The 14,746-nt window shown below is 38.7% G+C and overlaps 1 protein-coding gene across 1 annotated transcript in view; it reads left to right on the forward strand.

Annotated features, from left to right (window-relative positions):
* Positions 1 to 516: 516 nt before the first annotated feature.
* Positions 517 to 14,746, forward strand: part of MORC1 (MORC family CW-type zinc finger 1) — a 239,008-nt gene continuing 224,778 nt past the window's right edge. The window contains 1 exon segment of the mRNA XM_036849689.1: positions 517 to 592. Within this exon segment, the coding sequence (XP_036705584.1) occupies positions 517 to 592 (76 nt within the window).

A 14,746-nucleotide genomic window follows, 5' to 3' on the forward strand; every position in this document is an offset into this window, starting at 1 on the left:
AACCAATCTGACAAACTTGTGTTTCTCCAGGCAATTAAAATATAAAATCGGCTAACACTAACAATAAGAAAGAGTGTTTCTTTGGCTCTGACCCCACCCTCCTGTAAAGTTCCTGCTGCCTTTTTTTCTGGATGTCACCAGGAGGGGTCTTACATGTGATTGCAAACGCAGTTCTGCTAGCTCCCACGTGACACCTGTCATTTCATTCCTTTTCTATTTTAATTTCTAGCATGAGATCCATAGCCAGGGCTTGCCAGGTGGACATCTGTAGGCTTGGCACACCTGCAGAGCCTCAGGTGTCTCCTCTTTCTTCTGCAGGATTCTTGTATGCCAGTCAGCTCATTGTTAAGAGCCACTGTGTGGTGTCCATATTTCCATATTTACCTGAAATGGAGAGAATCCCCTGCACCTCGTCACCGTGTTCTGGACCTTGGAGGACAGGCATTTCTTCCTAAGTCTCCAGTAAAGCAGAATTATCTCTTTATTTAGTCTCAATCACAACTCAGTGTCTCAGATATGATTCTCCAAGATTGGCGGAAGGCACCTGGACGACTTGACCAAGCAGGAGTCATAATTGTGGAAGAGGGAGGAGGTAAGGTAGAAAGGAGGCTCACCAAGCCCCAGACTATCACGACACATTCCACAAGTGCCCACTGTCCTAGTGCAGGGGTCAGCCCATGGCCTGATTTTGTTTGATCAGTAAGCTAAGAATGATTTTAATACTTTTAAAAGGTTTTAAACTCAAAACACAAAGGAGAATCTGCTACACAGACCCATGTGACACAGAAAGCCTAAAATATTTGCTGCCTATCCCTTTATAGAGTTTGCGTACTCTTGTCCTAGAAGGAAAACAAAATGCAACAATTAGAAATGGGAAATACAGCAATGCACAATATGAACTATGTAACTGTAAACTATAAATCAGTTCCTTTTGTTCTGCAACCTTATTAAAATCTTGCATTTTTTATTACGATGGGAATCAAAAGCATAGAGAAATGAGTCTCATCTGGCGATGATTTGTCACTGCCACAGCAGACGATGGCTCTGCTTCCAGCCATCATGACCTTGGGCTGCCTCTGGTCTTAGTGCCTGACTTGCCATTGGAGGGAGATGGATCCTCTCACACCCTGTCGCATTATTCTTCAACCTAAAGGGAGCACTTTACGTGGGTCTTCCCTTAGGACGAGGAACCCCTTCCTCCCAGAGTAGAGGTCTTCAGGCTTGTCTGGATAGACTCACGGGATTCTTGAACCACAGTCTTCAGTTCTGCCAAGAAGAGTGAATCTGAAGAAAAACATAGTTTAGATTCAAACTGAGGCTCCTGATACACATGAAAATAGATTTGATTTCTATTTAATTTTATCTCAGTTTGGTTTTGAATAGACCACAAGTATAAATATTTGCTTCCTCTTTGCTGCAAATTTCCTTTAAGACCTGACCTAAGTGTAAAATTTAATGAAAATTTCATGGAAAGGGTAGGATGATTATTTTTCATTTATATTTTCTTTGCCTTTGAAATTTAAATTCCTGTGCCCTTTCTGGGTGGTTGTTTGCTAGCTCATCATTGGTAGATAAAAGTTCCATATGACAAGAAATATCCTAGGGTGCTAAAACACAAGAAAATTAAAAACCTTGCCATGTGCCATGTGCTACTGGTTTATTTATTAATTTGCACTTTATCTCTCCATTTCTTTTTTTTTAAACATCTTTATTGGAGTATAGTTGCTTTACAATGTTGTGTTAGTTACTGCTGTATGACAAAGTGAATCAGCTATATGTATGTCTGTTTTCCAAGTGTCAATTAAAAACAGCAACAAAGTAATGTCTTCTTTAGGCTTAGGAGAAAAAGAGCCTTCAACATTAATTCAATAAACACTTCTTAGATTAGTCATGTTAGATTAAAACAATAAGGATTGTGACACCAGTGTCACACATGTGGTTAACTTTATCCATGTGTCTATTTTCCCTTTGCTTTTTTATTAGTGGAATGAGAAGAGGAGTTTCCATAAAAAGTGGCACCAGACTGTTGTCAGTCAACTCCTGTCACCTTTGTGGTGTGGTCTCTGAATAACCAATTTCTATTCTGAGCCTCAGTTTCCTTTCTTGTAAAACAGAGCATCAATTTGTCATTTATCTATCCCTTGTGGAAGACATTTGAAGAGAGAATGAGATAATGTCCATAGAATGTTTTATGTTTCTTGGAAGAGAGGTTCTTTGTAGCATTTTAAGGACATTTTTTCTGGAAGAACATGAGGATTCACCTGAGATGGTACTGAAACTGCCACTGAGAACACAGACTGGGAAAATGAATCTGCCTGGGTGGATGATGGTCAGAAACAACCCAAAGCCTTGTATTATTTGTTTTTCAGCTCAAACATCTCTTTCGTTGTTCTTCAACCATGATCCTATTTTACTTTATTTATTTATTTGTTTGTTTGTTTGTTTGGGCTGCATGTGTGCCATGCAGGATCTTAGTTCCCCAACCAGGGATTGAACCTGTGCCCCCTGCAGTGGAAGTGCGCAGAGTCTTAATCACTGGACCACCAGGGAAATCCCCCATCATCCCATTTTAAATCCTATGTGAAAGAGGAGATTTGATTTGATAGAACTTTGATACCACATATTTGGAATAAATAATCTCACAACAGTACCTGTATCTTCCTTTCAGCTTTTAAGACATCTACATTTAAGTCTTTTCCATTTTGTCCTGTTATGGAGCTACTCTTATTTAAGCACAATAGAACCTAAATAAATTAGACAAAAAGGAATTAAATTGGGTGTTTTCAAAAGCAGGCAAGCAAACAAAAACTATAGTAGACATTTTCTTAGAGGACTCTCTATAAACTAATGCTTGTATTCATAATTCATAGTCACTGTTCTCTACTATGCTGACATAACATCTCCCTTGAGTTGAGTTGTATATTTATCAAGATCCTGTTGTGTTTACACTCAAACTGGATTAGGCTACTTGTGTTTGTTGTTGCAATGATCTAATTTGATCACATTTTGCCAATACTTATTAAAATATGAATTTGAAAGAAAATAATTTTCTCAATAAGAACTAAGAATATTCAGGAAAGGAATTTTAAAAAGAACCTCAAAAATAATTACCCTTGGATTAGACCTGAGCAGTTAGGAAAATCTGGGATAATTTTGCACTTGAATTGTTTGAAAAACATCTTCAGGTTCTTGCTCCATTAAGAAAACCCCTAAAACTGGAGATTGTAGAGTGAAATATAGGTATGTTTTAAGAAATAAAAATAATATGGAACTCTAATTGATAGAACCATGATTAAAGGAATTACCAAAAAAAGAAATAAGAAGAGATATAAATCACTAAATATAAACATGGTAATGTGGTTGGATCTTGAAAACATTATGCTGGAAAAAAGACAAGAAATTGAATAAGAACTATAACACAATACCATATGTATAATTTAAATTCATATACATGAAACAAAAATACACATTTCTAAGAAGTCAAAAACATATGCATTAAACCTACAAGGTATCACTGCCTTTGAAGAAAAAGATGGTAAAGAGATGGGAGTGGGAGAAGGATAGAAGAGAATAAATATACATATAAAAAATATACAAGAGAAGACCCTTGTCTTGGAAAACAATGTTGATGTGTCATGAACTGTGGAGTATGATTAACTCATCCCTCTTTAACAGATGGTCCTATCCCTCACTCTCAAATATCATGAACCTAGAAAACAAGAGAGGTGATGACAGCATTCAAGGGAAGACAAGAGAATTTTACAACTGGGACAGTAATGGATCAGTGTAGTAATTGTCTTAGCAGACATCGGTGCTTGAAGTGGGAGAAACTAAGAAGAAGCAAGCTGATTCTTGCTATAGAAGTTCAACAGACTCAGCAGATATGTCTGGAGGCAAGAGTGCAAATACAGTTGGAAATGGGATTGATTGAAATTCTGCTCAAGGAACAGCTAATACCTTGGGTTCCTTCCTCCAGCCTAAGCAGTCAGGCAGCTTCCCCTCCCTCACTGTCAAGGAAGCTGAGAAGTTTACTTTCTAGAGTGGAGAATGATCACAGTTGGTTGGAGTAGGAGGAATCCCACCTGAAAACTGGTGAATAAAGAAAACAAGTCTATATTGAATGGTGCATCTCTTCAGCTCCTCTTTCCCTCTTGCATCCCAGAACCCCAGCAACTAAGTTTATACCTACACCTACCTCCCCAGTTAGGACATTGGGAAATCTGACACACCAAGAGAAAAGACCTCTGTATAGTGACAACTGGGGATCTTTAAATGAAATGGCTCAAGATCCTTCCCTTCCACCTACAGTGAGCAAGCCAGCTTGATTCAGAAACACAGAGCTTTCAATCAACTTCTTGGCAACTCATTCTTTTGAGTGCATTGGCAGTCAAGGATAACCAGAAACCAGAAATCAGTTTTGAATAGTAATTTTGCATTATAAAAATGGATTCTGGATTATTTGCTGTTTTAAATTATCCAGGCCTTTGTCCTCTTTCCCTTGTTTAAGATTTTGCCTATGATCCTTAAATAAACAAAGACCTATGTAAATGCTCACCACATTCCCTAACTGCCTATAACAATGTGAGGCTTCCAGTCACACTGAAAAGGGAGAAAATTGCTTGTGGTTCAGACATGTATTGACTGGGATCTAGGTCAAAGTATTCTGTCCTCTGCTGTTTTGAGTGTGCATGCATGTGTGCATGTGTATGCACGTGTGTACCTATCTACTTATGCATGCACTCATACTCATGCTCCACTGCAAACCAGTGAGTGCTTGTCAAGCTTTTTGAGAGGAAATGGGCCAGACTGCTGGTGCACTTTGACTTTTCTTCCTGAGAAATCAGGAATTTGGCAAAGCAGTCAAAACCCTAGAAGAGATGCCCTATCTGCTAAACTCAGAGCCATCTATGTGACAGTCCAGCAGAAGTCTACCAGTTTTGTCATCAGTGAACATCTTGGTTGATGAATTAAAGCCTATATACAATCTCTAGAGAGCATCTCTAGCTTTACTATAGGAAAAGAGAGAGAGAGAAATGCATGGGGAAGGACTTTCTCATCAGTAGCTTTGGATTTCCCATTAATCTTCCTTTGTGCCCGTGGTGCCCTTATGCATTGTTATCTTTAAGAGTGTAAGCTGGAGGTACTATTGCAGGATGATCGGATTGTTCAAATTTCCCTCCCTTAGCCTCCTATGGAAAGTACAAAGACAAATGTTCCTGTTGCAGACTAAGACAGAAACACTTCTGAGTTTCTTAGGAAATGTGTTAACCATGTATTTTATTTTCTGTATTCTGATGCTTTGACATTTGGGGTCTTGCTGACCCTGGAGGGACCGTTCCTTTCAGGGCTAGCCAATTCCAAGACATAGTAAACAACTCGTCCATTAGGATACCTTTCAAATGTAAACCAATCAATCCAGAGCTCATACGCCTAGTCACCTCCTTTATCAGGTCCTCACACCCTGGGCTACTATCTACCAGCCTAATCAGCCCAGGGACAGGTTTCCAGACAACTAGGGACAGCCTCTATGCCCCAGAACCCACTGAAATTATTTAACCTAGCCAGTCCTAAGCCTGCTTACTCTGTCTCTCTCATTTCTTCCCATGGAAACCTAATAAAGACTCTGGTCCATGTTTTCCCCTACTCCCTCTGTCTCCTAACTGACCCTGGTGCTTCTCCCTGTGGCCCTCCCTGACGTGGCATGCCCCATCTTCATGGAACTATGAGTAACAAACTATCAGTTCAGTGGCAATCATCTCCTGATTTGTTGGCCTTACCATACCTAAATAATGATAAAACCAATTAAAACAGGGAAAGCATGCTATACTGAGTAGCAAATCATAAGAGGCCATCCCTTGAGGTGTAATTCTTCGATGAGACTTTCCCTGACCTCATCAACTTACAATGAATTTATCCTCCTATGAACATCCAGCATTATTGCCTACGACTCTCATTTGACATTTAAACATGTTCCTTCCTGATACCATATGTCGTTTAAATTTCTTGTGTATATCTTGTTCTTCCAACTGAAATATAAATTTCCTCAGGGTGTAATTCTCAGTATCTTCAACAATAACTGATGAGTTAATGAATGAGTGAACAGATGTAACTTATTAAATTTGATCCAAAACTCACAAAGATCTTACTTTTTTTTCCTTTCTGAACTTTCTCTTTGCAGATAACTTTGTATGACTGTGATGAGCCCCAAATTGCAAAACTGCTAAGCGTTTTCTTCAGACAAGTAAATTTCTAAGCCTAATAAATACCTAATTATTTCCCTGAATTTATAATCAGATATAATTTTATTGAGCATCCATAACTTGTTTGCTATCTGTAGGAAGAGGAAAGTGATATTGGGTGCTAGTTAAGAGCACTGTTTTGGATTCAGACAGACCTAGTTTAAATACTAGCTATACTACTTATTAGCTGTGTCTTTGGGTAAGTTACTTGACCTTTTCAATCCTCAGTTTCTTCACCTGTAAAATGTGGATAACAATACGTACCTTAGAGGGATTTTATAAGGATTACATACGTAAAGTTGTTAGCATAGTACTGGCATATGGTAGAGGCCAAATAAATAGTGTGACTGTACATGTTGCTTTGCCTGGGATACTCTGTTTACTCCTATTGCTCTAGCATAATTATGAACAGCACCCCCATTTTACCCAGAGTTTCAAGTTTGGACAATAAATTGGTCTATCAATGAATGTATTTTTAAACTTTTAATGCTGATTACTACTTAAATATATGTGAGATGAATATATATTTATGATTGAATATACATTTATGTTGGGGCTGTGCAGTAATCCTTTCCAATAAAGTCCACCTCATCCCTTTGTCTCCATTGCTGAGAAGCAGAGTATGGTTTAGTGGCCAAGAGCACAGACCTAGGAGCCAAACAGCCTGGTCTTGAATCCCAGCCATGCATGTTCTAATGTGTAACTTTAGACAATCCATTTACTTAGCATGTATCAGTTTTCTCATCAGTAATATGGGAACAATATAAGCAGTACTTTTATCATACAGTGTCATGAAGCCAAAAGTCTATAACTGTATATATGTAAAAATGCTTACAACAGTGTCTAGCACATAGCAAACCCTCTGTGAGCAGGTATTATTGTTGCTGTCTCTATGTCAGTGGCAACTAAGCTGAAACCAGCTTGTTTCTGTTTCCTGTGAATTGCTATTGGTGTAGAAAGCAGCCCTTATACTGCCCTCAGTTCAGCTAGCAAGTCTGCATGAATGTCTTAGATGATAAAGGTAGAGGAACTTTGTACAATATCATGTGTGATTCTTCAGGATACAAATGTGTTTTGATAATGTTATGGACTGAGTTATACCTCCCCACCCCCTGCCAAATTCATATGTTGAAGCTCTAACTCCTGTGACTGTAGTAGGAGATAGTGCCCTTAAGGAGGTAACTAAAGTAAATGAGGTCATAAAGGTGGGATCCTAATTTGATAGAACTGGTGTCCTTTATAGGAAGAGGAAGAGACACCAGAGATCTCTCTGTCTCTGTGTGCATGCACAGAGAAGAGACCTGTGAGGACAAAATGAGAAGGTGACTGCTTATAAGCCAAGAAGATATCTCATCAGATACCAACTCTGACAGCACCTCAGTCTTGGACTTCTAGCTTCCAGAAATTTGAGAAAATAAATTTATGTTATTTAAGCCACCCAATCTGTGGTATTTTGTTATTACAGCCTATGCAGACTAATACAGGTGAAAGAGTGTGGTCAAAAGATTAAATGTGGAAAGAAAAATTGTGTATAATTTGGGAATTGGGCTAAGAGCATTGAAGGAGCCCTCTATTTAGGGGGAGAATTACTAAGTCAAAGGATGCTAAATGAAAAGTTGGTATTGTAAATGTATGAATCTGTTCAAGGATGATACAAAAAGTGAGGACTGTGGTCAAAGTAGACAGTGCATGTCCTGTTTAAAGGCACTGAAATTCTCATTTTCTAAAGCCCCCATACAGGTTAAATGGAACACGTCAATAAGGCACTGGTCCTTTGGCCCTGCTCCAGTGAATGTCTTTGGAAGTACAGGTGAGTGGGATTGTCCTCTGCAGAGCACTGAGGTGGGGTTTCATGGGTGAGTAGAATCTACACAAGCAGAGCAATAGGGAAAGAGGGTTCCAGAGAGGAAGAATGTTACAGAACAGGATACCTACAGAACTGACTGCTAGGGTTGTTATGTGACACAGGTAGATCAGTTTTTTTAGGGTCCTTTTAAGGTAGTCAATTTTGTTAGAGTAGAGGCACCATATAAAGAAGACTGGAAAATAAGAATGGAAAAATTCAGATTGTGTTTGGCTACAAATCCTGGAGTAATACATGTGGAATCAAGTGATTCATTTGAGCAACAGAAAGCTACCATTAAAATAATATTTCCAAATGAATCTCAAGTACCGGTTAGAATGCTTTGGAGGAAGAAGGAATTGGAATGAGTTCCTGTGACTGCACACACTCAAGTAGAGGCTGGTTTGCCACTTAATCAGAGGTGGTATGTTGCAAGTAAGCAAATCACCTGGGGACCTTGTTAAGACAGAGTCTGATTCAGCGGGTCTGAGACGAGGTCTGAGGTTCTACATTTTGAACAAACTGATGCTGCTGATGCTGCTGGTTCCTAACTACACTGTAAGTTGCAAGGAAATAGATGACCTCTGAATTCACTTACAACCTGTAGATCCTTGATTTTACTACCTAGCATGCTGAGAAACAGGCTAAAAATTTGCATTCAATATTAGCTTGAGTCATTCTGCTTGTCTCTATACGTGAAATTATGCATTTCAGAATGCCAGGTCAAACCATGCAAAAAAAGGATTAAACACAGCTCCTTGCCTTGCAATTACCTCACCACACACTGTGAGTTAACAGGAGCAAGGAGAAAATAAGCACAAGATTCCAAAAAGATTGGAACTAGACGAGTTTAGTGATGATGAAAGAAAGATATAAAAGAAAGAACTGTGGGACTTAATCATAGATTAGTTTTGTTTTATTTAAGAATATGGTTTGGCTATGTAGAATCTAAAAAGTCAAACATAAAAACAGAGAGTAGAAAAGTGGTTGCCAGGGGTGGAGGGTGGGGGAAATAGGGAGAGGTTGGTAAACAGGTACAAACTTTTAGCTCTAAGATGAATAAGTTCTGAGGATCTGATCTATAACATGATGACTATAGCTGATGATACTATGTTGCACAACTGAAATTTGGTAAGAGAGTAGAACTTAAAAGTTCACACCAAAAAAAAAAAAAAGAGATGAATATGTGAGGTGATGGATGTGTTTATTAACTAGATGGGGAAAATTCTTTCACAATGTATACCTATATCAAATCACCACAAGGTACACTTTAATCTTACAATTTTGTGTGTCAGTTATACCTCAATAAAGTTGAAATGAAAAAACATATAATTTGGTCTTACCAATCAATATTATACTTAATCCTACCACATCATCATATAATTCCCATGAAACTGCATGTGAACAAAATACTTTCTCAAATCATTTTTTCCTAGTGGCTCCTTTTAGACCTTGAGGTCATATAGAAAATACTTCATCAGCAGCATGTTAAAAATATTTAAGAATCACAAACTTTCATTTTAAGGAGTTTCCTGCATGGACACCTTTTTACTTTTAGTTCTTTGACATAATCACTTTTATAAAGTTAGTTAAACATTATTATTTTAATATTCATTTTAATCACTCATCAAAAGCACTTACAGGTTGTTTTATCTGTTGGAAAGGGGTGAGGATGACCTTACAGAGGAACTGAGATGAAAGCTGATGGTGAACAGAATTATTCTTAGCATGAACTATTAGGAATGGGTAATTATAAAATAGAACATGGTGTGTTCTTGGATTGGAAGAATCAATATTGTGAAAATGACTATACTACCCAAAACAATCTACAGATTCAATGCAATCCCTATCAAATTACCAATGGCATTTTTTACGGAAGTAGAACAAAAAATCTTAAACTTTGTATGGAGACACAAAAGACCCCAAATAGCCAAAGCAGTCTTGAGGGAAAAAAACGGAGCTGGAGGAATCAGACTCCCTGACTTCAGACTATACTACAAAGCTACAGTAATCAAGACAATATGGTACTGGCACAAAAACAGAAACATAGATCAATGGAACAAGATAGAAAGCCCAGAGATAAACCCACACACCTATGGTCAACTAATCTATGACAAAGGAGGCAAGGATATACAATGGAGGAAAGACAGTCTCTTCAATAAGTGGTGCTGGGAAAACTGGACAGCTACATGTAAAAGAATGAAATTAGAAAACTCCCTAACACCATACACAAAAATAAACTCAAAATGGATTTGAGACCTAAATGTAAGACCGGACACTATAAAACTCTTAGAGGAAAACATAGGAAGAACGCTCTTTGACATAAATCACAGCAAGATCTTTTTTGATCCACCTCCTAGAGTAATGGAAATAAAAACAAAAATAAACAAATGGGACCTAATGAAACTGAAAAGCTTTTGCACTGCAAAGGAAACCATAAACAAGACGAAAAGACAACCCTCAGAATGGGAGAAAATATTTGCAAACGAATCAACGGACAAAGGATTAATCTCCAAAATATATAAACAGCTCATGCAGCTCAATATTAAGAAAACAAAGAACCCAATCCAAAAATGGGCAGAAGACCTAAGTAGACATTTCTCCAAAGAAGACACACAAATGGCCAAGAAGCCCATGAAAAGCTGCTCAACATCACTAATTATTAGAGAAATGCAAATCAAAACTACAATGATGTATCACCTCACACCAGTTAGAATGGGCATCATCAGAAAATCTACAAACAACAAATGCTGGAGAGGGTGTGGAGAAAAGGGAACCCTCTTGCACTGTTGGTGGGAATGTAAATTGATGCAGCCACTATGGAGAACAGTATGGAGGTTCCTTAAAAAACTAAAAATAGAATTACCATATGATCCAGCAATCCCACTACTGGGCATATAACCAGAGAAAACCATAATTCAAAAAGACACATGCACCCCAGTGTTCATTGCAGCACTATTTACAATAGCCAGGTCATGGAAGCAACCTAAATGCCCATCGACAGATGACTGGATAAAGAAGATGTGGTAATATATACAATGGAATATTACTCAGCCATATAAAGGAACGAAATTGGGTCATTTGTTGAGATGTGGATGGACCTAGAGACTGTCATACAGAGTGAAGTAAGTCTGAAAGAGAAAAACAAATATCGTATATTAACGCATATATGTGGAACCTAGAAAAATGGTACAGATGAACCGGTTTGCAGGGCAGAAATTGAGACACAGATGTAGAGAACAAATGTATGGACACCAAGGGGGGAAATCCGCGGGGTGGTGGGGGTGGTGGTGTGCTGAAGTGGGTGATTGCTATTGACATGTATACACTGATGTGGATAAAACTGATGACTAATAAGAACCTGCTGTATTAAAAAATTTTTAAAAATTAAAAAAATAGAACATGATGAATTTACTTTTTTTAAAATGAAAAGGATATTGAATTTTAATAATGGGAGTAGGTCGTAGGATTTTTGTTTATATAAAGTATGTTGACTATAGAATAGTGGAATTTAAGGAAAGAAAAGTGTTCTTTGAAATCATGTATTCCATTGCCTTCATTTTACAAATGAGAAAATCAAGGCTCAGAGCATCTGAGTGATTTGCCCATGACCGCTCAGTATTTTAGCAGCGAGGGAGGAATGCAGTTCTCTCTAAGCAGTCCTGAGCTGCTTCCACAACACCATATAGATATATTTTGGATAACCAATAATCTCACCATTACTCAGATTAGATATTATCCCTAAATATGTCCCATCATTTCAGAGGAAAGACGTTAGTGATACCTTTATGTGATCAGAGATTTTACTGAGGAAGAAGGCCTTTAGTTTGTCAATAAAAAATTGCATAGCAGATGAATAAGCAGAAGGATGAAGCAGGGACTTTAGAACCCAGAGGTGACAGTGTAGCAAAGTGCAAAAGCAGAAGTAGCAGGAGATAATCCTGGGACCTGAGGATACTGACTAGTTGGAGGTATTGGGGCAGCAGAATTGGGTGAGAGGGTGGGGCCAATGATCAAAGATCTAGGAAAGCCAGGCAAGTAGTTGAATTTAGTGCCAGAACTTAATTGAACTTAATGTCAGAGTGCAGGGCCAGCACCAGTGGTGTGCAGAGCCAGCACCAGTGGTATGCTGGGGACCAGCTCAAACCAACTATGAGCTGATGATACGTTTCTCCTCCCAATTTGGAGGTTAGTAACATCATAGCAGCAGCTTAAAACTGGTCATGGTGGGAGTATTTACACCATGGAAATCAGCAAACACTACCCAGAAATGTTTTTCTTCCTGGAGAGCCAGTGTAGTGGCATATCTAGACAAAATGTAAGTCTATGTTCTAGTAGCTGGACTAGACCATGCAGAAGGAAGGAGAAATTGAGAGGAGGGTTGCGGGCATGGAAACCTCCATCACCCTGTGTGTTGAGAAGTTTTAGAGGCATGTTCTGCCTCTAGTTTTCACAGTAAATATTAAGTACATGTCCATGACTCCTTAATTTGTGGAACACAGAGATCCTGACCTTCGTATCATTCAATCTGGTGCCATATATAGCATTTTGAATTTGGCTCAATTCCAAAGTGCTTCTGGTAGGATGAGAATGAGCAACCCCGTTAGGAAAAGAGTAAGCTAAGAAAAAGAGAGTCTAAACACTGAAAATAATTCTGTGTTACATTAAACTCTAACATCTGCCATGCCTAAGGCAAGATAAGATTTCTATTAAAAATTACTGTTATATTTACTCCAGTCATACAGAAGGCTCCCAGCAAACTTCACATCATGATTTTCATCACCACCATCAACACATCAGCAGCAGCAGCAGCAGCAGAAAGCTCATTTATTGAGCAGTTACCCTAAGCCAAGCCCTATTCTAGCAATCCAATCATTATTTTATTAAGTGGTTACCATGTGCCAGGCTTGTGCTAAATTAGTGGTTCTCGGTTTTCTTGGTCTCAGGACCCCTTTACACTCTTAGAAATTGTTTAAGGCCTCAAAGAAACTTTGTTTATGTGAGCTATAGCCATTGATATTTGCTATATTAGAAAGTACACTAAAATAGGTATTTATTAATTCTCTTAACTGTAATAATATAAATCCATTACACATTAACATAAAACATATTTTTATGTGAAAAACTTTTTTCCAAAGCAAATAAAGTTAGTGAGAAGAGAGTCATTGTTTTATAATCTTGCAAATCTCTTTAATAGAAGGCAGCTGGATTTTCTCATGTCTGCTTCCTCATTCTATCTACTGCAATATCTCTCACCGTCTAGTTTCTGGAAAATTCCATTCTGCACTCATGTGAGAATGAGATAAAAAAGACAAATAGTGTCCTAGTATTTTTACTAAAATAGTTTTGACCTCATGACCCCACCCTGCCAGAGTCTTGGGGATCCCTTAGGAGTCCCCAGACCATGCTTTAAAAACTTCTGTACTAAACTGGATATGTAAGAGTGGAGTCAAACTTCTCCCACCCTCACAGAACTTACATTGCAAGTCTCATTCTCTTATATGCCGTATTTAAGCTCACAACAACCCTATGAAATGGCTGCTTTATTGCTTCCATGTCCCACATGAGGAAACTGAGGACCCGAGAAAATATAATATTGAGGTACTATTGGCAGAATTCAAAATGGCAGAGCTGGCACTCCATCCAGAGATGATGCTCGTATCTACTACATAACCTGCTTCCTAAAGCACAACACAAAGAGTGAATTTCTTACCCACTTTTCAAAAGTTCCACCTAGGTAAGAAAGTGTAATCATCTTTTGAAGAGATCCTTTACAGGACAACTCCCAATCCAGGGTATTCTGTCACAACTGAAAGTATTATCCCAAGGCAGGCCTTTCTTTTTTGGAATGATTGCAAGCGGTTGGGATGGCTGATGTACTCTCAGAATCTGGAAGTGGAGGAGAAGAATGTGTATGGGAGACCTGGCCGGGAAACTGCAGTCTTTGAACCAAGCCCAGCTGTACTGAGAGTTAAAATAGGAAAAGGTTGTTTGTTGTTTCCAGTCAGCCAGAAGAGTGAGCTGCCATGGCCCACAGGACTCTCTACTTCCCCAAAGATTCATTCCTGGCTGCAGAGATATGGTGACACAAGTTAATAGCTTTTCTCTGCTGAGATCAGACAATAGATCTGGGTGCTACCTATCACTGTACTTATGGGGAATAATGAATTACAGACGTCATTATTGTCAGATGACCCAGTGATGAAACAGAAAATAACTGTGACATCATCGTAATTTATTGAAAAAAAATCCTCAGGAGTTTTATAAATAAAACTCTCTTTACATATAATCTCTACTTTCTACTACCTCAGTACCATGTAATGAGCTTCTTAGGTATAACTACCATAGAATTCTTTCAAGAATTACAAGGTCTGTGAGACTTCCTTGGTGGCGCAGTGGTTAAAGACTCCGCCTGCCAATGCAGGGGACTCTTGTTCGATCCCTGGTCCGGGAAGATCCCACATGCCTCAGAGCAACTAAGCCCATGTGCCACAACTACTGAGCCTGCATGCCACAACTACTGAAGCCCGCACGCCAAGAGCCCATGCTCTGCAACAAGAGAAGCCACCGCAATGAGAAGCCCGTGCACCGCAATGAAGAGTAGCCCCGCTCACCGCAACCAGAGAAAGCCCACGCGCAGCAACAAAGACCCAACGCAGCCAAA

This window comes from Balaenoptera musculus, chromosome 4 (genome assembly GCF_009873245.2).
Source record: "Balaenoptera musculus isolate JJ_BM4_2016_0621 chromosome 4, mBalMus1.pri.v3, whole genome shotgun sequence".
Classification (NCBI taxonomy): Eukaryota; Metazoa; Chordata; class Mammalia; order Artiodactyla; family Balaenopteridae; genus Balaenoptera; species Balaenoptera musculus.